Genomic DNA, 24,589 nt, shown 5'->3' with positions numbered 1-24,589 from the left:
TTAAATACCTTAGACATGTCTCTATTATACTAACACACAACCTGTAAATACCATAGACACGTCCCCATTATACTAACACACAGCCTGTAAATACCACAGACACGTCCCCATTATACTAACACACAACCTGTAAATACCACAGACACGTCCCCATTATACTAACACACAGCCTGTAAATACCATAGACACGTCCCCATTATACTAACACACAGCCTGTAAATACCATAGACACGTCCCCATTATACTAACACACAACCTGTAAATACCACAGACACGTCCCCATTATACTAACACACAGCCTGTAAATACCATAGACACGTCCCCATTATACTAACACACAGCCTGTAAATACCATAGACACGTCCCCATTATACTAACACACAAATCTGTAAATACCACAGACACGTCCCCATTATACTAACACACAACCTGTAAATACCACAGACACGTCCCCATTATACTAACACACAGCCTGTAAATACCATAGACACGTTCCCATTATACAAACACACAGCCTGTAATTACCACAGACACGTCTCCATTATACTAACACACAACCTGTAAATACCACAGACACGTCCCCATTATATTAACACACAACCTGTAAATACCACAAACACGTCCCCATTATACTAGCACAAAACCTGTAAATACCACAGACACGTCTCCATTATACTTACACACAACCTGTAATTACCATAGACACGTCCCCATTATACTAACACACAACCTGTAAATACCACAGACACGTCCCCATTATACTTACACACAACCTGTAATTACCATAGACACGTCCCCATTATACTTACACACAACCTGTAATTACCACAGACACGTCCCCATTATACTAACACACAACCTGTAAATACCACAGACACGTCCCCATTATACTAACACACAGCCTGTAAATACCACAGACACGTCCCCATTATACTAACACATCAAAAGTTTACAGACACTCCCCATTATAAGCACACAGCCGCTATCATTATGACTAACACACATTTACCTGTAAATACCACAGACACGTCCCCATTATACTAACACACAACCTGTAAATACCACAGACACGTCCCCATTATACTAACACACAGCCTGTAAATACCACAGACACGTCCCCATTATACTAACACACAGCCTGTAAATACCATAGACACGTCCCCATTATACTAACACACAACCTGTAAATACCATAGACACGTCCCCATTATACTAACACACAGCCTGTAAATACCACAGACACGTCCCCATTATACTAACACACAACCCTGTAAATACCACAGACACGTCCCCATTATACTAACACACAACCTGTAAATACTAACATAGACACGTCCCCATTATACTAACACACAGCCTGTAAATACCATAGACACGTCTCCATTATACTAACACACAACCTGTAAATACCACAGACACGTCCCCATCCATTATACTAACACACAACCTGTAAATACCATAGACACGTCCCCATTATACTAACACACAGCCTATAAATACCATAGACACGTCTCCATTATACTAACACACAACCTGTAAATACCAAAGACACGTCTCCATTATACTAACACACAACCTGTAAATACCACAGATACGTCCCCATTATACTAACAGACAACCTGTAAACCATAGACACGCTGTAAATACCATAGACACGTCCGTGTACACTCAGACACAGTCTGTATTATTTTTAAGCACACGCTACCGTTACAAACTGGCACGGCCTGTAGATATACGCCATTTTTGTTACGCACAAGACATCGTCTACACACGACCCTGTTACACTCGGACCCAGTTCGTACAGATAGAAATGCCACACCACGCCCAACCCTAATGACTCTTCAACCCCCAACATAGACATTTTTTTAAAGACAGCTTTGATCTCGTCAGTTTATCATAGCCCACGCATCTAAACGAATTTTGACAAGGCGGTGTCCTAGACATGCATTTACGCTCTCAACGTGTAGTTTAAGGGATACGTATCATAGACCTGCAGGTACGATGCAAAAACTACAATACTGATTTGTCCTTCTGGTTTATACAGTACATTCTTTAGGAAAAGCACAAGCTGGAATGTTTGCGAGAGGCAGTACAGACAGGTGTGAAAGAGAGGGTAGCACAAGCTGGAATCGGTGCGAGAGGCAGTACAAACAGGAGTGAATGAGAGGGGAAACACTGACAGGTGTGAATGGCTAAGGCAGCACAGACCAGGGTGAACAAATGGCTGTGCACTGATTTGAGTTTTAAATGCGTTTTTTTATGTCGCCAGTGTATTGGCCGAACGTCTACAGTTGGGATTGATATGTTGCAGTTGAAGTACCGCATCCTAGTTATAGGACATGATGCTCCCACAGTTTGACACAAGGTATGTTTTCCATGTTCTACACATAGTGGTTTAAGTTGTACAGACAAATATATGGATTCATTCCTGAAGGTGTAGCTTAGCCGTCCCTTGCCGCCCCGTTTCAGAGGTTCTTAGCTCAAGGTGCATTGTGATATGCAGAAGACTCGGGAGAAATTTTCATTCATGAAATTCACATTCAGGAAAATTACGAAAGATAGATGAGATAAAATTTCAAATAAGACATCAATACAAAAAGATAAAAGTGCACATTAAATACTTTAAATAAACAAGCGCACAGCGCGTGTGCAACCAGTGACCCACCCGTGTACCATATATCCTAAACCGGATCGGGCTTCACACATTGTACCCATGTGGGAAATCGAACCTGGGTCTCCGGCGTGACGAGCAAATTCTTCAAGCACTATAGGCTGCCTCACCGCCTCTTGGGTTGAGGAGTGCTCACTGGCCTATGTTCACCAGAACATGAACACAAGGACAAGCCGTTTTAATTAGTGTTGTCCAAAGGTTTAGTCAATTTTATTAATTCAAGTCATCGTGCTTTGAATATAGGTAGGAAATTAAAGGATTGTTCAATTATGTTTTCAGTGACAATGTAATCTATATATGGATGCATGTTGGGGTCAGTCAGGTTGGCCACGCTTCTCTGCGTCTGAGTAACGATGAATATGTAAGCTGGTGGCCCCAAGAAGGGACATCAAAATGTGGGTTTATGAAGAAAAGAAATAAATGCAACGGCAGCCTTCAGGATGACATTAGAGAGGAGGGCATGGATCCTGACTACACCTTCAACATACCCTCCACACACCTGGACCTTGTTAAAATGACAACGTATTGGAACCAACAGAAAAGCACGGGGCACTATTCCCTTCTGGATCAAAATTGTTGCTGGGTGGTGTATCATGTCCTTCATGCGGGCGGCGCCCCAATGAGCCAAACAATTCTCTGGAGACCAGAAACTTTACGTAGGTACTTGGTTATTTACCTGGGTGGTGGATCAAGTTTTAGGGCTTATCTGAACATGCCAACCTTCGATTCCTTCTTTCAAAGGTAAGTGTCATCATTATGTTTCGTGTCTTGTGATGATTTCACAAATACCCAAATTTCGACACATCAAGAGCAGAGAGTTCTAAACTGTGGAACTGACATTCATTTTAACATGTTCAGTATGCAAGTAATGAATTACTTCTTGAAACGCACATCGTCAGGACCTGATAGTTTCTTGTCTATGAAGTCCATACATTACCACGAAAAAAAATGTCATCAAAACATACCAACAGTTTAATACAAACTAGGTAGATGACAGAGATGAGACGGGCTTTTACTGCTCTGACTGTAAGTGTCAAGTACGAGGTAACTGAATAAGGTTTCAAAACATGAAAAAATGACTACTTTATGGTACAAGCTAAAACGTCCGTCGCACTCTTTCTGTTTCAGAGAAAATCATTTTGTACACATGGAAGGCCCGAGATGAGACTGAATGCCACTATTCACTATTGCTTGATTACTCAGTGTACGTGAGCTGGTGGCCCCGTTGCTCTTCGTCATCAGAACATGCTGCGTCCAGCTTAGAGGAAGATCGAAGAAACATTGGCAGAGAAGAAGATAAGAGATGTATCCTTCCTGCCTATGCGCTGGAGTACCACTTCATGAGGAGACGTTGGAAGCAAATGATGGGAGAGGATCTTTCTCAAATGTGGGGTGTTTCGTCGGAAGGGGTGATACGACAAATTCTGACAGCAGGCGGCGTTTCTACTTACCTAATGTCAACAATAATAGTGCATAAATTTTAGAAATACTCCACGCGATCTAAACATCATCCATACTCAATTGACCATTACCATTGACCAATGACGATTGGATGGTGTCCATTATCCAAACTTATTGCAGGTTCTGGTTTAACTCATGGACTTTGTCATGCACGCTGAAAGAAAGGAAAACAGACACTTTACTCAAGTCAGTATCAGATCTGGGAATTTTAGACAATAAAGGCAGACAGAGCGGAACTGAAGCGTTTGGACACGGTGGCTTGTATGTTTATTTAAAGTGATATTCATAGGTCCATGATAATCGAATCTTGACCAGACAATAAAGTCTGGACCAAGTCAGCAGGTCGGACCACCCCAATCCAATCTTATGACAATCATGGCTTCCAGAAGATTGTAAACCAGATCTTCACGGTTACACACATAACTATTTCATTAAGAAGAAATGCAAGTGTTGATCCTTTATAACATATTCCAAAAGGTTGTGATTTAATATATTTCTTTTAACATATATAATCATGTCATAATTTCCCATATTATATGGGGAACAAATTATTTCGAAGCCATTGAAAATGTCCATGCATCCTATTTTAAAAGATTTCTTACAGTAGGTACATTTGCCTCCTATAAAGCCATATTTGGCGAAACGGGAAGCTATAACATGCATATTGAGAGTCAAATGAGAGTTATTAGATACTGGATTAAACTTATAAAGTATGCCTGATTATCGCTACCCCCATCAAAGCTATCAAATATTGTTACCACTGGATAAATGTTGAAAGTATTCATGGGCTTCAGATGTGAGAAATATGTTATTTTCAAGCGGGTTTTCTTATGTTTGGTTTAAGCAAGATGTTGGTGATATAAAAATGTTTTTGTCACCATTTTTAACAACGAATAAGTATTTAAAATGCACTAATGATGCCCCCAAACGATATATAATGTACTTAATTCTAATAATGCTGATATTATTAAACCTGTTGCCATTTTCATGAAACATTTGATGTCCGTAAATCACATGTAAAACCATAATTTCATGCCACATGACCAATAGTTGTAATTAAGTAACTTCAATTGTACTCTGGGCCACTCGGCCTTAACTACTGAATAAAACATGTGTGACTATCTGTCTGCCTGTCATTGTCCAGGTACTCCATCAATGTCGGGTGGTTATTTGCAAGCCTGAACTTCAAGGTATCTAGTCGATCCTCCAAATCTCGGTACTTCTTTTGGGGAAAGTCTTTGGCCGGCATTGTACTGAAGCATCTTTGCCTCGTTCAGTCCTTGTTCATCTGCCAAGAACTTTGCCATCTCGCATAGGTTGGGATGTTGTTTTCCGACAACCTTCTTGAGACGGCCATGCCAATTGCAACCCCGGGGGTTTGTGCGGTTTGTGCGGGGGCCGTCAGTATTTTTGGTACAGTCGAAAAGATTCACTTTGACTTCGCTGTGTACAGGTCCGTGGCTGTGGTCTCCAGGCATTTGGGAAATTATGTCGTTCACTGTTAAGACTGATATGCAGTCGTTCTGAATGCATCTCCACGAGATCCATTTCCCCTTTTCTTCTTGTTCACAATAAACATATAACCATTTACATATATGTATGCTCCACCACGAGAAGTATGAAGAAACCAATTGTGCATTTTCCATAACTGAATTTGTGGAAAAGATGATGAAAACTGTCAATTCCAACATTCTTATAGCTTGCAAGTTGGCATTTTAGAAGATGATATTTGATGAACATAGAGATTTTTCTGGGTTACATCTTCTTTTATTCTCGAGTACAACGTTTCAGGGCTTGTTCTGGCCCCATCATCAGGTAAACTGAACAGTAACTGTTAACTCTGGCCGTGACGTCACAATGCTTATGACGTCACAATGCTATGACGACGCAATACATGTGGTGGTCAATAGATACAGATGACATGGCTAATAGAATACATGTTATTATGAATATATAAGATGTCATTTACTGCAAAATTAATGGATCAATTTAGAACTGTGCAGATACTTATACAAAATTGTTGATTGAATTAGAAATGTACAGAGACGTATTTATAAATGTATAGAATGTAAAGTAATAGCAGTGTATACATAGAAATTATGCTTTATACATGGGAACAGTGACGAGGGTAGGGTATTGTCTTATTGTTTTATGTACCATGCATTTGGGAGGTAGACACCCTGGTCCCTGTTTATTGCTGGTTTTGTGCGTTTGATGAAGATAGCCTCAATCAACTTGCGTTTACGCCAGTCACTGATGTTTTTTTGAGAGGACTTCAGTTTCCCAGTCAATTTCATGATCGGGATTAATCATAATGTGTTCAGAAACTGCAGATTTCAGATCTGATTTGTCCACTGAAGTTTTGTGTTCTTTCACACGTGTAGCTACTGGTCTGCCTGTCTCAAACCACCATCCCCAAATCAAGAGAGCAATTGTTGCCACACTTGCGAGACGCGCGAAAAAGATTTGTAGCCCTGACCTACTGCAACAAGAAACAGACCACCTGATGACAACATTCATCACATACAATGGTTATCCAAAGAACCTTGTTGAAACCACCATAAAGAAAACACTACAAGATCAAGTTCAGCCTCCTCCGAAACCTGAACCATCTCCCATCCGCATCAACATCCCGTATGTTGGGCCCATCAGCCACCAAGTCAGCAGACTCCTAAAGAAAATGGCCAGCATTGACACCACTTTCTCGTCTGGCAAAACCCTTAAAACTTTGCTACGTGCAAATGGTAAGGGGTGCAATCACGCTATATCCAACCCTAAAGGCTGTGTGTATAAACTGAAATGTGACTGTGGTGACATCTACATTGGTGAGACAGGCAGACCAGTAGCTACACGTGTGAAAGAACACAAAACTTCAGTGGACAAATCAGATCTGAAATCTGCAGTTTCTGAACACATTATGAATAATCCCGATCATGAAATTGACTGGGAAACTGAAGTCCTCTCAAAAAACATCAGTGACTGGCGTAAACGCAAGTTGATTGAGGCTATCTTCATCAAACGCACAAAACCAGCAATAAACAGGGACCAGGGTGTCTACCTCCCAAATGCATGGTACATAAAACAATAAGACAATACCCTACCCTCGTCACTGTTCCCATGTATAAAGCATAATTTCTATGTATACACTGCTATTACTTTACATTCTATACATTTATAAATACGTCTCTGTACATTTCTAATTCAATCACCAATTTTGTATAAGTATCTGCACAGTTCTAAATTGATCCATTAATTTTGCAGTAAATGACATCTTATATATTCATAATAACATGTATTCTATTAGCCATGTCATCTGTATCTATTGACCACCACATGTATTGCGTCGTCATAGCATTGTGACGTCATAAGCATTGTGACGTCACGGCCAGAGTTAACAGTTACTGTTCAGTTTACCTGATGATGGGGCCAGAACAAGCCCTGAAACGTTGTACTCGAGAATAAAAAGAAGATGTAACCCAGAAAAATCTCTATGTTCATCATGATTACTGCCGATATGTTAATGGTGATAAACAATTTCCAAAAGAAAATACATTGATTTCTACTGATGATGTATTTTGTCCATTTGCGATTATTCAAGCATTCGTTACTAACCCTTGAAGTATTCACTTTAATTTTAAACCTTCCTGGGAACGTGTTTATTTCAGATATATGCGCATAGAAATGTTCTATCAGAAACACGTCGCCTCTATTAAAAATATAGGTTCAGTTGAGTGATTTGGGATAAATGCAGGTTGATTTCAATGTCAGCGTGGTGAGCACGTTCAGATAATAGGCGACGTCTCCTATTTTTTTTAAACAAATGAGCATGGCTATATTGCTGACACACCTGCAACCATCAACAGGTTAAGTTATGGTTGGGATATTGTCTCTTTAAAAACAGGATTCTATCAGTGGGACCACAACACTTTACTGGCGTCTAGATACATAACTACATTACTTTGCACCGCATGGATAAGTTGTTCAGCCTCTCCGGCCATTCTGATGTTTTATCGACATGAGATGCCTGGCACTACTACACAAGCTGAGTACAGCGGACGAACTGCTCAGGTTCAGAAGTGCGTGAATGAGGGAGTGAGTGAGTGAGTAAAGTCACGTTTCGGCCATATTTGGACTTAATCAATACAAGACACTTGATATGGATGTGCAACTTCTTTATTATTTACACACAACGTTTCTGTGATAATACTTGCCCCATCACCAGGTGAATGACAGTGAGTAGTTACAGAGGTATGTATAGTATGTACATGAAGCCACAGAGTTGATATTACAACAGATTGGCGAGGGGATCAAGTTAAATATGGTATACATACTGTTTGTACAACATGTTTACTTAGAGTTTATATCCATAGATGGAAGCCAGTAACGGATATACAGTGATAGAGATTAGGTGATTGGGATGTACAATAATAGAAATTAGGCGATGGGATGTACAGCATGTTTTGGTAAACACTAAAAATCAACAGCATGAGCATCGATCTGCGCTGTTGGGAACTGATGACATGTGAATTCAACCAAGTCAAATCGAGCCTGACCACACGATCCCGGCTTCCTGTTATGAACCCAAGCTGGATTTACACCATCCTTTCAGATGTAGACAAAAAGCTAGTCATGCATTAACATAACACAGATACTACTCCTACAATTATAGATAGCGGAAGATCTAAAGTTACTTGCGTATCCCATCGGGAGGACAATAATTTTACGATATTTTAACCCCCTCTGAGGATACAGCCACTAACAACCTCAGCTGCTAATTTAAACTACCAGTTATAAAAAATACACCTATCTACAAAACATATTAATCAAAATCTATCAATCAGTTCTAAATCTTTTAAAAGATCAACAATTAAACGACAATTGACATTATTAAAAAGATATCTAACCGTTGTTACACTGAAATATTTATCCCCTTTGGTGTACAAGTCAACACAGTCAAGCAGTCTCTCATCACAATGGATACAAAACAGAAGATCCTCCCTTTAAATAAACTTTCAAGCGTGTATCTTGTGTGGTCAATGCGGCATCGTCGTCAGAAGCTATGACGCCATCATTGCCAGGCATCAGAACCATCTTTCAATAAAGCTTACAATTGGACTTCTAAACATGGCCTTAGAAGGGAAGAAAATTTCCGATTCGTCGATATATCCAAGACTCCTCCCCTCCAACAAAGTTGACCATGTATCGTCGTATCATCCCGGGTCGCCATGGTGACCACACGTCTGCCAAAGGAGCGCCTCCTGCAAGAAGAACCTTGTACACTACCCAGCAGCAGTTCTCCCTTTTGGGGTCAAATTTACGAGCTGAAAGAACAGAATACCAGAAGTCTTTCATTTTTTGTAGATCCAAACGCTCTAGAGGTATCTCAAACACATGGTTATACTTGTATCCCATGGTCTGTATATCTTCTTCTACATCGGTACCATTTGATGCCGGTATGGTCTGCTGGGTAAAGTCAATCTTTGCTACTTCAAAGTCTTTGCCATGCTGTGGCCACCAACTTATGTATGTTCCATCGTGGAGTTGCAAAGACACATGACCCCCGATCTGCAAATGTTGTCTTGGCAACCAAATGTAAACCCTGTGGACACTGGAAATTGAAAGAAAATTGGTGAAATCATCTAATGAATTGTATCGTGCATGTACAATGGAAATTATATTATAAACCTGCAACACTTCCGTAATACATCAATCGTGATATTGCTGGATTACTGCTAAAAGCGGCATAAAACTAAATTCACACACTCATTTAATAAATCAATAAGCATGTTTTTTTACCTATCACATCAACTCGTTTAGCAATATTTTCTAATAAAATGTCTTTCATCTTTTAAGATATGCCTCCAAATGTGTTCTCGAGAAAAACACTCACAGAGAATACCACGAATTGTTAATTCGACGGTGGCATGACACCTACACGGCTGCTTCTGTAACCACACTGAACAGGACCTACCTGATCCCGGACGCCATTATCTGTTACGTCTCTTCTTGGCGTTCCTGTAATATACATTCTACGTTAACCACATGTCTGTCCCGTGATCTATGAAACGCGTGGTAAGGCGGTATGTGTTGCGAGGCATACTAAGTATACCGCCGTGCTGCGTGTATCGAATCGCCTGCATTTATGTTTTGGTTTGCAATACAGATAGCTGCAATTGGTCTTAAGAAGACATAGTGAGTGAGTGAGTGAGTGAGTGAGTTAAAATTTATAGTCACTTGGCAATATTTCACCACATCAGACCGAACATCAGCTATTCCAGACAACGTCATCAACACATCACACGTGACAATGCATAAATATTATTTTAAAAAACACCAACAGAAATCTGACAGAAACAGATCAAATGCGCTGACACAGGTCCTCCATAACAAGAGACCAAGGATAGCTCATCCCATCCGCCTAGAATGAACTGGTAAATCAACAGAGCACTCTATTTATCATGGTTTCTTCATGTTATTACCTATGTTTAACATATTTTATTGCGCCTCACGAACAGTTGGCTTTCTCTGTTTGTTTCTGCAGTAATTATTAAATGTCCATTGTTATCCATTTCATGCTATCATTATGCTATCTTTTTTAATCCCTTTTAGTAAGTGAGTTAAAATTTAAAGTCACTTTGGCAATATTTCAGCCATATCGTGACTAAAACGAGTTATAGATTAACAATAAGTAATGATAGATTTTTTTAATCCTGTCAACAAAGGACAGTAAAGCAAACTAGAACATGCAGGATATAAATGTAAAACTAGCAATTAAATCTAAAACATTTTTACTATAGAGGACAACACAATATAAATAGGCTATAGATCGCCAACAACTGAGGGTAGATCACCATACCAGGGACCATGGGGACTTACATTACCTTTGCCACCTGCATGGACCCTTATCCCTGTTAGATGTATATAAGTCTGTACTGTTCTGTAGTACTTCACTATTGCTTGATAACGGTATAAGAATCTATACAGAAACTTCGCACCATAATATAATAAAGTAGCTGTCATCCATAAAGTATCATACTTTCCTTATTTCTCATAAACTTCTAAAATGCCAAACAGATCAGTCTCCAGCATATACTTTAGTTATAAACGCCGTGCAGTGCACACAAGTTGTAAATTACTATAATACTGAGACAGGTTTAAACTTGTGAGGAACGAAATGTGTCCTTACTATTTCTTTGGACTGTTTCCCGACTGTCCGCTAACTGAGGCAGTCATATGGCCTGAGTGGTGGTCGCCAGTGGCTATGTTACCTACGCTGCCCTCATTGGTGATGTACGTTCCTCCTGAAAAAAGTCAAAATCTTTGGTCTTACTTCTGGTTTGTTTCCATTTTCTTTGCATTCAGCAATAATCCAGATAAATGACGGCTATATGTAAATAACTTAAAACAACACATCGAAAGAATCTTTTATCCACAAAGTTTGTTCTATACAATGCGTTTTAGTCAGGCATCAAATGATGAGAATCAAATTATGTATGCCATTCCTTTTCTTTACGGTATTGTTTACACACCCATTACATTAGTCATGTGACGCCTACTTAATTATACAAACGTGATGCATGTGTATATACTAGTATATGGGTGTATGTTTATCTGTATCTATTACAGTCAGATTGTGAAATGACTGAAAATTTCAGCAATTTCGCTTGATAATGGTACATCAGGATGACTTAAATAAGCTTTGCCTATTGAGACCACGGACAACTAAAAGTAGCTGCTGAAGTAGCGTTGCCCCGGTGATCCTCCAATCTGATAATGGATCAGAGTTCACGTCACATGTATTATAGAAATTCAACTAGTCTGGACAGAACTAGCACGAGTACATAGTAAGCCACGCCATCACCAAAGGCAAGGATCAGTTGAAACGGCAAATGACGACATAAAAGACATGCTGGTTATGTGGATGAGTGAACACATGACTAAACACTGCTCGAAATGACTGATTTCACAATCCGACTGACCATATCTACGGGGGGTGGGGGGTTGGTGGGGTTGTGTGCGGTTCAAGTCTAACCAGATCTTGCAGCATCAGAGAATCTATTGATTTCATGCACTAAATGGATGTGTATATGTAATTGTGACTACGCATGTCATATTCTGTAACAATATATATAAACATATCAATGTGGACTTGTCACCTAGTACAAAACCCAGTCTTTAAGTGACGTGTTGGTGTTAATGAACAAGGGATATAGTTATGTGGACATAAAAATTTCACCGTAGCTTATGTAACACCATATCGTCGTAGTTATTGCAATAAGCAAGTTGTATACCCATAGTGACTGAGTAAGTGAGTTTAGGTTTACGCCGTTACGGTGTAACTAATCGAACCTTGACCAGACAATCCAGTGATCAACAAAATTAGCATCTATCTACGCATTTCGGATACGATGACATGCGTCAACCAAGTCAGCGAGCCTGACCACCCGATCCCGTTAGTCGCCTCTTACGACAAGCATGGGTTACTGGAGTTCAGTTCTAACCCGGACCTTTACGGGTCGGATATCCATAGAACCCTATCTTTGTTTAATAAAGCATAAAATGAAGATGCATTGGCGTGCATATTATTTACCTCTTTGGTCCGGACTATTGACGTTCACTTCGAATTTCGGACCCCTTTTCTTTCCCTGGTTTCGCGCCCATTTACGTTTACTGTCTGCTAATGGAAAAACAGTCAACTCACATCGAAAACGGCCTTGTCACTCTGTATCTGCAGTGTCGCCTCAATTGAGTGAGTGAGTGACTCTAGTTTAAAAAACAGAACTCAGCAATATTCCAGCTATATGGCGACGGTCTGTTCATTATCGAATCTGGAGCAGACAATCCAGTGGTCAACAGCATGAACATCGATCTACACAATTGGGAAACGATGACATGTGTCAACCAAGTCAGCGAGCCTGACCACCCGATCCCGTTAGTCGGCTCTTACGACAAGCATGGGTTACTGAAGTTCAGTTCTAACCCGGATATCCACGGGTATCTGGGTCATTTTCACATAATTTCAAGCAATTTCGGAAATAAGAATAAAAGAAAATCATTTCATCTGAACATGACAGGAAACTTTGTAAATACGTCATTACACATACCGTCCTTTGTGTGCCCCCGTGCTCTACAGGTGTAATCACTTCCTGAAGACAGAGTGACTTGAGGGATCGAAATGCTGTTCATATACAGGTGCAGCAACGTGAGTCAGTGTGTTCAAACTGGAATACCCAGTCCTTTGTAAATACATTTGTATGTACGAACATGTATGCAATGCACAATATATCCTACAGACGTACATGATCTCAGGTAGAACAGATCTGCACTTATGTGATCTATCTGTTGCACACGAAGAGAGTCCTGGGTTGAAATGGCAACAATACCGCGGGGAGAGACTACGATTAATGTGAATCCATTATCTAGATTGTATTGAAGACAGAAATAATAATACATATGACACTTTAACACTGGAAAACAAGATTTATAATAAAAAGTTTCAATCAAGTACGTTTAATATAGATGCACCTGTGACACAAATGAATGAAAGTCCACTTCTCGGTGTTTTTCAGAGCAAAACAATTAATGTGTGACGGATAAAACCGAACTCTGAAGATACGACTGAAATTGAATGAACCTTGGTGAGAGCACTGACACAAGGAAACATAGAGGTCGACGACTAGAGTAAAGCCGGGAGTTTTCTTCCTGAGTGTTTTATTGTTTGTCTGAGGAATTTATCTGATAAAGATGTGTTAGAAGAAATTGTGCAAACATTTGAAATAACTACTCGAATGCAAGCAATGATTCATCTGCACAAATACATATAGAGCTGGTGTGTGCATGCGTGTGTGTGCATTCGCGCGCGTGTGTGTGTGTGTGTGTGTTCGTGTGTGTTGAGAGATGGAAGAATCTTGCCATTTATTTTGCAGAAGAGATTTGCAGTAATACCCAACACCTCTCACGGTATTACACATTCATTCTGACAGATAATTTGAGTGGCACTATCACCTTAACACATTTCTTTGGTTACTGATTTAACCGACCTAACAACTGCTTAACACGATATGCATTGTTTCATTATCGAGGGGCCACGTGGAAATATAACCTAGACAAATGACGGTATCGCAGGTTTCAACTATATCTCAGCTGCAGTCCACACTGCACGCGACAACGGATTTTTTATCACCAGAAGTTACATATTTTCCGATCCCTTGAATAAAGTATTTGACTTCCTGGTTTCCTGGCTTTAACGAAGTCAAACGTAATTGAGTGACTGCACAATACATTTATCATCGACATTATTGTCCAGCCAAACATTATTATAGATCCTGTATATACACGCCAAATATAGGCCGGACTATGAAACGATGAAAAAACATACGTACCTCTATAATTCAAATCTGTCTGTAACTTGAACAGCCGTATGACAGATTGTACTGTGCGTTCAACACCCACGCCGTACATCTAGCCTCAAGAACACACAATACTACTGTTGTTCAACCCGGATTCAGGCAACAGAAACATTTCCTCATGACGAAACCGAAGCGCGTTTTCCTCGATCATAAACAGTAGTTTCGAGTTGACGTCACTACTGAGAAAATAGGATTAACTTGTTTAAACTTCGGAGATAAATTTCAGTTCAAGTCTCCATTAAGAAATACTCCCAGAGACACTTTCATGCATGTGAACATTTATTGAACATTTTAGAATGCATTTTGTTTAGATTGTTATTTCAGTACAGTTATAACAATGAACAGTTTTAAAACGGAAACAAGGACATAACACGACATAATATAAAGCATATGAAGATAGCCGAAACGTATGGACTATTTGTGTAATAGGAATTACAGGTGTTTATGGATGATCAGCTTCTGTGTTGTAATCTTATACACCCCTTAACAAAACCATGTTTCATGAACGTTTGCATACAAAGGGTGGTTTCAACATCATTTAGGTGTCGATATTCGGACGGAAGGAAGCGGAGCTTATCTTGTTTTTATGTATTCACGTATTCATGTATGAATATATTCAAATATAAAAAACTATATACTTATATAAAGCAATCAACACATAATGACAAAACTGGACATTTCCTTCCTCGCACTTCAACATAGCTTCTGGGAAAATCATCCCGCGTCCAGAACAGCAAGTGTTCAAGTAGCGTATATAAATTGTGTATCATCTAATGAATTCGCGATTCCCCAACTAAGCTGGACACATACTGCCGTATCATCCACGGTCGCCATGGAGACTGCACATCCGCAGATGCAGCACCCCCAGCCTGTAACACGTTGTAAACGACCCAGCAGCAGTTTTCTTTCATTGGATTAAATTCACATTTCAAAAGAATAGATGACCAGGAATTCTTCATTTTCTGAAGCTTTAAACGTTTTGTTGGTATATGGAATTCCACGTCGTATTTGTACCCCATAGTCTGAATGTCGTCATCAAGATCAGTGCCATTTGTGGTTTCTGTTCCACTCACAGCATGATGAATTCTGCCATTCTTCAGTTCTTTCCTGTGCCGTGGCCACCAGCTTATGTGGGTTCCATCGCTCAACTTCAGAGACACGTGTCCGGTCTTCAAAAACGGTGTTGGCATCCATATATAGACATCGTGGGACCTTCAAATACAACATAGTTTACCAAGAAAAGAAACACTGAAATACTCAAAGAGGGGGTCGCAAACTTCCATGGGCCTTTAGCAACCAGACTGAGGTATTGTCGTCTACAGTCATGTTTAAAAAAATGGTGAATCCAAAGCACAGGCGTTAAGATGTACAACTGTACATAGACCTTCTTTGGTTCAGACAAACTGGTGATCTATAGCATGAACAGTGTCCTAGTCTGTGGTGTACGATGATACATAATCAACCAGCTCGCTCAGAGAAACCTGACCACCCAATCCACTACGTTGCCATATACTATAAGCGAAGACTGAATGGGACCTAATTATACAACGCAGAATGTGCAACGTTACATATTTACATATATATTTTAGATGAATCAGGTTTGACTAATTATATGTTGACGTTACAAGAACGTTACCCGTAATATGAACCAAGAAGCATATCTTACTTTTTACCTCCTGCCATAACAAGTACGTCTCTTTCCTCGAAGGTTGCAGTTATTGGTACGAACGGCTCCGAGTCTAAACAGAAGCAGAGACTCCATTGTACATGTGTCCGTCACACACTCACATTCAGCTTAAATAGTCGCGATCTGCAAACAGGGCCTGTCTGTCACTGGTAGTATATCATGTGAACATTGATTTGCGACTAGTGGAAATCACTGTGGGGGTGTTTTATCCCATTTACTGTCTACAAGTAAACACAATGATCAACGTGACAATCACTGGCATTTTACTCACAAGGTTGGGAAAATAAGACAAAATTGACTGCTTACCTAATGCCAAGTAGAGGACTAAACCTCACTGAGACCCGGGGCATTGAATAACATGTTCAGTTTGTCAGCGATACGGGTAATTATAAACTTGGCATTAGTTTCATGGCGCACTCTTGTCACATTGTAGAGGCGTGAACCACATGTGTGTGAGATGACCTTGTATAGATGTTAGTATGTAAGTGCATACACAGAGGCATTGTTGACGTGATTATCTGAACCTCTTGAATACGTTTCTGCATGGCTTCATACTGACCTTAGATCAACTGACAGACCCTTTACTCGGTGCAGGTAGGACAGCAGGGATATCAACCAGATCACAGCCCTTCACAGGAAGGAATCTTTTCACTTTTGCAGGGAAATCAAACACAGCTAACACAGGAAGGAATCTTTATTTTTTGTACATACATACTCTTATACTGAAATATAAATGGCGGCTGCTACTGGCTGATAAAGAAATGGCTTTAGAAAACGTCATGGGTCAACAGTGATGCATTCCTACCCCCGATATTCAACAGTAAGTGTTCTCCAGCTTTTGGACACATAATCTGATTTGATATTTTAATCAAAGGGAGTCGTCCCTTGTGTGTAGAGTTTGCGAAGCACCCGACATTCGGGTATTTCTGAGTGTACATAGAAGACTATATAAACGCCACACTGTTGTTAAGGAGAAGTATTTCGACTACCATTGCCAGAATAGCATTGAGGCCGATGGAAAGGCGGTGATGGAACTTACTTCTTAACGCGTTGAGAGGTCACGCTAGGCGTCATGGGTTCCGTCCCTCAAATCGGTACAAGTCAAGTTCATGCCGAGTCTGAGTCGGATTGGCAATATTGGATGTCACCCCGGAACGAGTAAAACAGCCTCATGGTCTTCATACATACACGGCAGTGAATGAATAAAGTGTTTACAGTAATACATCTACCTCGTATACAAAGTAAGTGGTAGGTTGCTTAGGTAATCTTGGGGAATACAGTAATAGCCAAACTGTTGGGCGGAGAACTTTACAAAACTAAACATCTGCCAGGAAAATTTACTGTCTCGGGTATTTTACACACGGAATACTTGCAATTGAATACTTTTTAAAGCCATGTTCAATCCAATTGGTCCATATACTCTCTCCCTGAGAATTTTCTCTCAGTTGTGTTCATAGAGGCTTTTTATTAATAGAGTTTAACAGCGGGGTAGACACCACTCTGCGCTACAGAACACAGCGTTTTGAAATATGCGAGAGTGCATTCAACGAAGGGAACGTGACTCATAGATATGACACGATAACAACGTATTTTGATTCTTTATACGACATTTGAAGATTAGTCTTGCTCCTTCATCAGGTGTATGATGACTAATATATTTGTAGAAATGCTGACGTCAATCTGAATATAAACACATCATACACTAGGGTACTTGGATGTACATATTTTCATATCCTTCTCAAAATATATGTGTGACAAAACATTTCAACAAAGATATTGTGGACTGGTATTGCTAACCGGAATGAAAACCTATTGGCGGATCCAGAGGGGGTTCAGGGGGTCGCCCAACCCCACCCCAACCCCACCCCCACCCCTTTTGAAAATGACTTAAGACCACATTGAAGATTTTTTTGCGTTGGCGGAGCCAATGGGGGATTCAGGGGGTTCGAACCCCCCTTTCAAATTTCCTGGATCCGCCCATGAAAACCCAGTTTTATTCTTACATGTATATTAAGCATTTTCAACGTACACCACACTTCACTAACGTACACATGCATAAGGACACACATTTCCCCCGATGAGTATCTGTTGATAAATTGTCTACGATACAAAGATACCAGAGTGGGTTGTTAAGCCCTCGTACACAGACATACCTTGGAAACTGATCCTCTTGAGATCTCTGATAATGAGCTGTAACCAGGTGCTGTTTGTTTGTTGTTCAACAACGTGTTATAGTCAAGTATAAACGAGATTGTGAAAAGAGATACAATTGGAAGTACATGTTAATTTATGGCATTATGGTCGATTGGAAATTAGAAACAAAACCATATGCTAGGTCATTTAGTAGGCGGTGCAGATTTCGTTATACATGTTTTTATAGGAGTCACAGTTAGGAATTGAGGAATTATGTAAAAGCGATCACATGCTACGACGTCTGGTTCAGACAAATGCCTGCGCTGAACGTTTGACCACTTTCCTCATATAATTGTAAATTCTATAAAAACGTTTTATATGATATATTAGAAATTGAATACATTGTTATGATTGTTGTTGTCGTTCCAACAAATGTCAGTAGTATTTGGAAGTTAACCGAGATTTAAAACATTCATTTCAAAATATAACCTCCTCCATGTAAAGGGCGTTGGTCTCTTTTAATTTGCTTTTGTTTATTTGTTTTTGCTTTTTATTATTATTAAGTTTGTTTGTTGTTGTTCTTTTGTTTTGTTTTGCAATCTTGTTTATTTCGGCCTGTCGTTGACTCTATGAGAAACCATTTGTTACGTCGACACCCAAAGGTGAGACGAATGTATGGAAAGGTGAAATCTATGGGTGTTGTTTGGGGTGCAGGTTACAGCTATAAAGCACAACATGGCGGCCTGTACATCATCAGGGAGAGAAATGTACAGTAAGCCACGGGATGCGACACGACCACCCTGACCTTACAGTGTAACTACTTGACACTCAATGATCTACAGTCATGGCAAACTTTTGGATAAACTGTCCTATGGAACTGTGGATACTACCCGAGGGTATTAGAAGGGAGGGGTCACAAATGGGACTGAGAAAGAGTCAACACTACACGTCAGCATAGATTTCCGAGAATTCTGTTCGTCAGCTGAGGTATGGTAGATAGAGCGTGCCTAGTTAAAAGCTCTTCTTACGCAATCGAGCGCTGTACAATAGCATGTATGGGTCATGAGTGAAAAGAGCAACAGCCTTAGAGAATGCACGTTAGGAAGTCCCTCTCATATGTTTTCTCCTCCTCTCGGCTTGATCACCCGATACTGATACCGGCATTACGTGTCCTCTTAGATATTTTTCCTATACTTAAAAATCTTGAAATTATTTTTTTAAACATTTTTGCGAACGAGGTGATGTAGGAAAATTTGTGTATGCCTACAAGTTGAAGATTATGAAGCTGATACGTTTGTACCAAGTGAAAGTATCCAATCACAAAAATTAATCTGTTCTTCAGGGCATGCCAAAGAAAATACATGATAATGGTTGTGGACAAAGGGAATTCACATTTATCTTTGATATCTTAAATCACCATAAAAAGTATCATCAACACATTCACAAGCTAGTTCATCAAAACTCCAGTTTGGAAGCTTTTCAAGTAATTCAGTTCCTTTTATGAATTATGGCCCATACATGGTCATGAGACCGACACAGGTATGTAACGTTTTGCTCATTCGATAACACATTACATACGCGGAACAAGCCCGATTTGAGAGATTACACCTACAATTGTTCAATAGGAGGCCATGGGAACATTGTGAACCTACGTATATTCCCCGAGCTGACTGTAAGGAAAGGCATATTTATTAATCTTGTGGTTACCCTCGTTGACTGTTGATCGCTTCAGATACACCTGACGGCGGAGCTGTAGCGTGTGATATGATTCGTGGCTTCGTTTGGAGAAGACTGAATTCTATGCACCATTGTATATCTTGAATATGCATCGGAATATACTGTTATGACCTAAACATTAGCAACAAACAGTATCCTTGAACAGCACGATGCAGTTCTAACTTGCATATTACATTCGGTCCGCTGTAGTTAAACTACTATTTGTGCTGCTTTCAGCAATGTCCCAGTATTGTCATGGCGAGGAAGTCGGTAACAGTATCACGGGGTGAATTGGCACATACATTCGGCGTGACGAGCAGACGCCGTAAACACTGGGCTGCACCTTACTATCACTGTCAACTGCTGCTCAGGCGTGACTGCCCAAGAGCTATTTCACTGTTCAGTTCAGACTGCGTCATTTATGTCTTAAATGGATAGTCTGTCATAGTTTGGAATCCATATCTTCTGACGCAGACTTTTTCCATTGTTTCGTCAGCATTTATGGTCTCTAACCGAAATGTCTCCATAAATAGCTTTCAAATTTTGTTTTTAATTGCATGCACCTACTTTATGTCATTTTATCTTCGCGTATGATTACATACATCTATGACGGTGACATATTGTTTCACAATACTGGGATACATGTTATAGGTTTGAAATCCTATTTCGTTTGAACGATTTTTCTTTCACATATACCCAGATTGAGTCACGCTTGTAGCGACGGTCGATACACACACACTCATATATATACTGCTCGACTTGCTAACTTTCACTCGTTTTACTCGTATTACTTATGCATGTGTATGATTGTTGTGAATAACAATAATAGTTACATATTTGATCAAAACATTTAGGTATGCCTGTCTATAATCGAGATATCGGCACAAACGTATTGTCTCGATTAGGCTCGGCTCGACCTGACACGAGTTTTAGGAAATCCCTACTTTCAACACCACAAATATCCTGTCTGCACCAAGCGAAACAACGCGGGTCGCCCGTAAGGTCACATGTGTTCAAATACCTGAAAGTCGTCAGTGAATCTAGGTCATCTGATGGCGGACGTTGGCGGTAGGTTTCTTAGTTCCATACATGTAAGGGTATTCCTGTCGAAACTACTCAACGACAGTCATGTCAAAGTTCCGCTTTATCAGCACAATGATATTAGCACTCTCTCACTTCCTGGTCGTGTGAACATGAGAGTGCGAGGTACTTAATTTGTTCTCGCAATGGGAATTGTTGTTCCTCGCAATGGGAATACGGAGATGTTGGGCAAAAGTGTCTCTCTGCGTCTGTCTCTCTCTCTGTATCTCTCTCTCTCTCTCTCTCTGTTTTCTCTACATTTCTCTGTGGGAGCGCTCTCTCTGTCTACCTCTCTGTACGGATCTCACAACACACTTCTATTAACTCTCGCTCAGGCACGTGAGTCTCTCTCTCTCTCTCTCTCGTACGCTGGTCGATCATTGTACTATTTTAAATATACGCTTTCATGTTGCATATTGCAGTTATCAACCAATCATCACAATGTGATGGAGAACAGACACAAGAGGAGATTTAGAAATGGTTCCTTTAAGGTGAGAAATTGTGAATACTTCAGAGTCAGGATATCGAAACAACGATGTGTAATGCTTGAATTACGCCAGCATTACAGGGGATGCATAGGATCTTCAGCAACCCAGAGGGGCATCCTCGATAATCTCCAGGATCGTAACGTATACCCTGGATTATATAGTGGAGAGTGATCGTAACGTATACCCTGGAGGTTATCGTAAGGTATACCCTGGAGATTATCGAGGATGGGGATAGTCTTCAGTCAGCTTATCACAAATGTGTATATCGATGTTCAGGATGTTTCTTTGTTTGTTTGTTTGTTGTTATCAACACCATGAGCATCTATCTACGCAATTGGGGTACGATGATGTCAACCAAGCCAGAGAGCCTGACCACCTGATCCCGTTAGTCCCTCTTACGAAAAGCATGGGTTACTGAAGATCAATTGGAACCGACATTTTCACGAGTCTGTTGAGATTTCAATCATTGAATGTCTGGACTTATTAATTTACTGCATGCCGTTCTACAGCAACAGTGAAACCACTGCAACCAACACCACTGCCGACTTAAATGGTGTTATTCAAGCTTAAGCAACGACTGGGGATGCACTTGATGCATAAAGAGGTAAAAGCACAGAAATTGCAAGGAACCTGCATTCTTTGTCATCTCTATGTATCACTTTGCAGTTACAAGGAAGAGAACACCCACTCACATTCCGAAAGGTAAGTAAAAGCTGATATATTGTTATATTGTATAGCTGGGAAGACGTTCTTACAAAGAATGTTACACCATTCCGGTGTTATATTATACGCCCTTGTCCGGCTACGATAAGAGTGTCATTGTGTGGGGATGCTTCTGTCAACAAGGAGTAAGAATGGATGTACGTGGTCCAGCAGCCAAACAACTCGGTGCTTGATTGAGTCCAAGGAGCCATGACTGCAATATGGTTGGATCCGCCTTGTCAGTGATTCTCAGTTAGTTCGACAATATATGCTGGAGATGTACGGACTTCTCAAAAGCATTACATGTTAGTGACTAACATCACATCATTTCCGTTATGCGACTGCGTTGTACAAAACTTTAGGATCTCCTCTACATTATTGTCCATTCAGGATAAAACCATATGGTGTGTTTGATTATAACAGTTCACATTTCGTCGCTTTGACAATTAGCTTTAACAAGTCTTTGACATTTTACCGTCTGTCAGAAACAAGTCCATTCAGGATAAAACCAATGGTGTGTTTGATTATAACAGTCCGCATTTCGTTTTGGTGTCTTTGACATTTTATTGGTGCATTTTCAAGTCAGTTTCCATTTTCCGAAGGACAGATTTTACTAAGTTGGAAAAAAAACAGGATTAATGTGGTTACTAGGTTAATAATATCTGGAAAATGTTAGGATTGTCATCAGAAACTATAAAGAAAATAGTTTCATCAAAGTAGAGTATTGTATTGGTGTAAACCTTTTCTCACTCACCCACACTGCAATTTGTTTCAGGTTTCATGTGGTATATATATGGATGCCCAAAAAGAAGCAGGTCGGACACGCCTCTCTTGTGTTGAGTAATGGAACATACGTCAGCTTATGGCCACATGACAAGAAAAAGAAATGCGGAGTGATGAAGAAGGTTCTGGGTAAGAGCGACCGTCCAGAAGAAGACATTTACAAAGAAGGATTCGAGGCAGATTATACTTTCAAGATACCTTCTGAAAAGTTAGATGTATCCAGAATGCAAGCTTTCTGGGATAACTGGCAAAACACCGGTCACTATGCTTTACTTTTCCGAAACTGTTGTTGGATTGTATACAAAGTCCTTCATGAAGGCGGAGCCCCTGCAAGTGCAACAATATTTTGGCGTCCAGAAACATTGCGAAGGTATTTGAGGATCTATGAGAATGACAGCCATTGGATCAGGGCCTTCATTAATCTGTGGTGACAAAGTTTCTGGACGAATGGATAATGTTTTTGGTTCGTGACCTCTGCTAAATTGTTGGGGCAAATATCAAGACAAGTTGAGGCCTTAATATCCAGTTCCTTGGATCGTCAGCTTTAACGTTCACCAACAAAGGTGCTGCCTCTATGCCAAGACTCTGGTATCTCAGTATTTATCATAAATTGATTTTCACCTTGTGCTGTAATCTTCCCGAAACTGTTCATATGTTTCCGTGGTATTTCCAGATCTAATTTCTGGCGCACAGTAGTACCACAATCTCACACGTTGTCAACAGCCAATCCGGGAGTAGCTGGTTTACAGTTTGTTATCGAAGTTGATAAATTGTAATACAGTAAACGTTTGACCGAATTAATTACAACCCACATTTCTTCAGCATAAATTTCCAGTTCATAAAATATGTAGAGTTGATACGGGATACGTGAAATGAAAAGTGAAAAATGAGAGATGACCCTATCAGGCTTTAGGTCACGTGATTGTGTTTATTGATGACATCAGCAAGCAGACGAGCGATGTTTGGACAACTTTGAAGCTGATAAGTTTATAGAAAATGTGTGCAGGATCGCACAAAACATGCATTACGTGCTAGACATAAAGTTGCATTTGTTTTGAAATAGAGATGACTGTACGTACGCAAATTGATGAAAGTCTGAACATGTTTTGCTCAGACCCGTGCCGATCAACTGATGAACGTAAACAATCGATAGGTGGCGCATTTTGGCGAGTGGCTCGTGAAAAATTATGTCTTTAAAAATACCAAACGTAAGTACCAGAATCATATGACGGCATGGTACACCTTAGACGGGTTGTCTGTACCTGACTCTGAGGGTGTGGGTTCGAATCCCGCATGGTATTCAACACAAAAGTACTAGAATCTGTACTTTACTAAGAAAGTGTAATCCCAAATATAACATATGTTACATTTGACCACTTTCTAGACTGGCATTGTGTATTTCATACCTTTCGGTCGTGGGAGCCGTGCCAATTAACGCTTATCAGAGGGGTACACAAAG

General features: G+C 40.1%; 3 protein-coding genes and 1 long non-coding RNA gene across 10 annotated transcripts; 2 read left to right on the top strand and 2 right to left on the bottom strand.

Annotated features, from left to right (window-relative positions):
• The first annotated feature begins 2,257 nt into the window (after positions 1-2,257).
• Positions 2,258-4,358, top strand: LOC124270876. Its single transcript, XM_046705940.1, has 3 exons — positions 2,258-2,365; positions 2,951-3,412; positions 3,800-4,358. Exons 1-3 carry the CDS (start codon positions 2,340-2,342, stop codon positions 3,834-3,836), a joined length of 525 nt encoding a protein of 174 aa, XP_046561896.1. The 5' UTR covers positions 2,258-2,339; the 3' UTR covers positions 3,837-4,358.
• On the bottom strand, positions 4,349-21,008 carry LOC124270878. Its single transcript, XR_006896898.1, has 3 exons — positions 20,995-21,008; positions 13,807-13,808; positions 4,349-4,457 (listed from the first exon to the last, which is right to left on the bottom strand). It is a non-coding gene; the product is annotated as an uncharacterized LOC124270878 (long non-coding RNA).
• On the bottom strand, positions 8,288-18,463 carry LOC124270875. 6 transcript variants are annotated; one of them, XR_006896894.1, is made up of 8 exons: positions 18,382-18,463; positions 16,208-16,280; positions 14,515-15,753; positions 13,237-13,353; positions 12,723-12,806; positions 11,319-11,433; positions 10,104-10,147; positions 8,288-9,740 (listed from the first exon to the last, which is right to left on the bottom strand). XR_006896894.1 is itself a non-coding variant. In XM_046705939.1 (3 exons), exons 1-3 carry the CDS (start codon positions 16,576-16,578, stop codon positions 15,312-15,314), a joined length of 552 nt encoding a protein of 183 aa, XP_046561895.1. In that variant the 5' UTR covers positions 16,579-16,840; the 3' UTR covers positions 14,803-15,311. The 6 variants fall into 6 exon arrangements, 1 of the variants encoding a protein (XP_046561895.1); XR_006896893.1 differs by lacking the exon at positions 18,382-18,463 and adding an exon at positions 16,535-16,840; XR_006896895.1 differs by lacking the exons at positions 13,237-13,353; positions 18,382-18,463 and adding an exon at positions 16,535-16,840.
• On the top strand, positions 20,755-23,795 carry LOC124270874. Of its 2 annotated transcripts, XM_046705938.1 has the most exons (4): positions 20,943-21,145; positions 21,580-21,648; positions 22,312-22,347; positions 23,123-23,795. In XM_046705938.1, exons 2-4 carry the CDS (start codon positions 21,635-21,637, stop codon positions 23,559-23,561), a joined length of 489 nt encoding a protein of 162 aa, XP_046561894.1. In that variant the 5' UTR covers positions 20,943-21,145; positions 21,580-21,634; the 3' UTR covers positions 23,562-23,795. The 2 variants fall into 2 exon arrangements, with proteins under 2 accessions (XP_046561893.1, XP_046561894.1); XM_046705937.1 differs by lacking the exon at positions 21,580-21,648 and having other exon boundaries at positions 20,755-21,145.
• Positions 23,796-24,589: the final 794 nt, after the last annotated feature.

Source organism: Haliotis rubra, unplaced genomic scaffold (assembly GCF_003918875.1).
Source record: "Haliotis rubra isolate DU_JTF1 unplaced genomic scaffold, ASM391887v1 Scf1553, whole genome shotgun sequence".
NCBI lineage: Eukaryota > Metazoa > Mollusca > Gastropoda > Lepetellida > Haliotidae > Haliotis > Haliotis rubra.
This window is presented reverse-complemented; position numbering and strand designations above follow the sequence as displayed.

Excerpts from the sequence above, each read along its gene's own strand:
- LOC124270876 (XM_046705940.1), top strand. The coding sequence starts at position 2,340 with ATGATGCTCCCACAGTTTGACACAAG. Across the intron at positions 2,366-2,950 it reads CTCCCACAGTTTGACACAAG|TGACAATGTAATCTATATAT; the intron begins GTATGTTTTCCA and ends TTATGTTTTCAG. Across the intron at positions 3,413-3,799 it reads TTCGATTCCTTCTTTCAAAG|AGAAAATCATTTTGTACACA; the intron begins GTAAGTGTCATC and ends TTTCTGTTTCAG.
- LOC124270875 (XM_046705939.1), bottom strand. The coding sequence starts at position 16,578 with ATGCCCCGGGTCTCAGTGAGGTTTAGTCCTCTACTTGGCATTAG. Across the intron at positions 16,281-16,534 it reads AGTCCTCTACTTGGCATTAG|ACTCGGAGCCGTTCGTACCA; the intron begins GTAAGCAGTCAA and ends GCTTCTGTTTAG. Across the intron at positions 15,754-16,214 it reads CGTACTTGTTATGGCAGGAG|GTCCCACGATGTCTATATAT; the intron begins GTAAAAAGTAAG and ends TTGTATTTGAAG.
- LOC124270874 (XM_046705937.1), top strand. The coding sequence starts at position 20,934 with ATGCCTGTCTATAATCGAGATATCGGCACAAACGTATTGTCTCGATTA. Across the intron at positions 21,146-22,311 it reads TCTGATGGCGGACGTTGGCG|TTACAAGGAAGAGAACACCC; the intron begins GTAGGTTTCTTA and ends ATCACTTTGCAG. Across the intron at positions 22,348-23,122 it reads ACCCACTCACATTCCGAAAG|GTTTCATGTGGTATATATAT; the intron begins GTAAGTAAAAGC and ends AATTTGTTTCAG.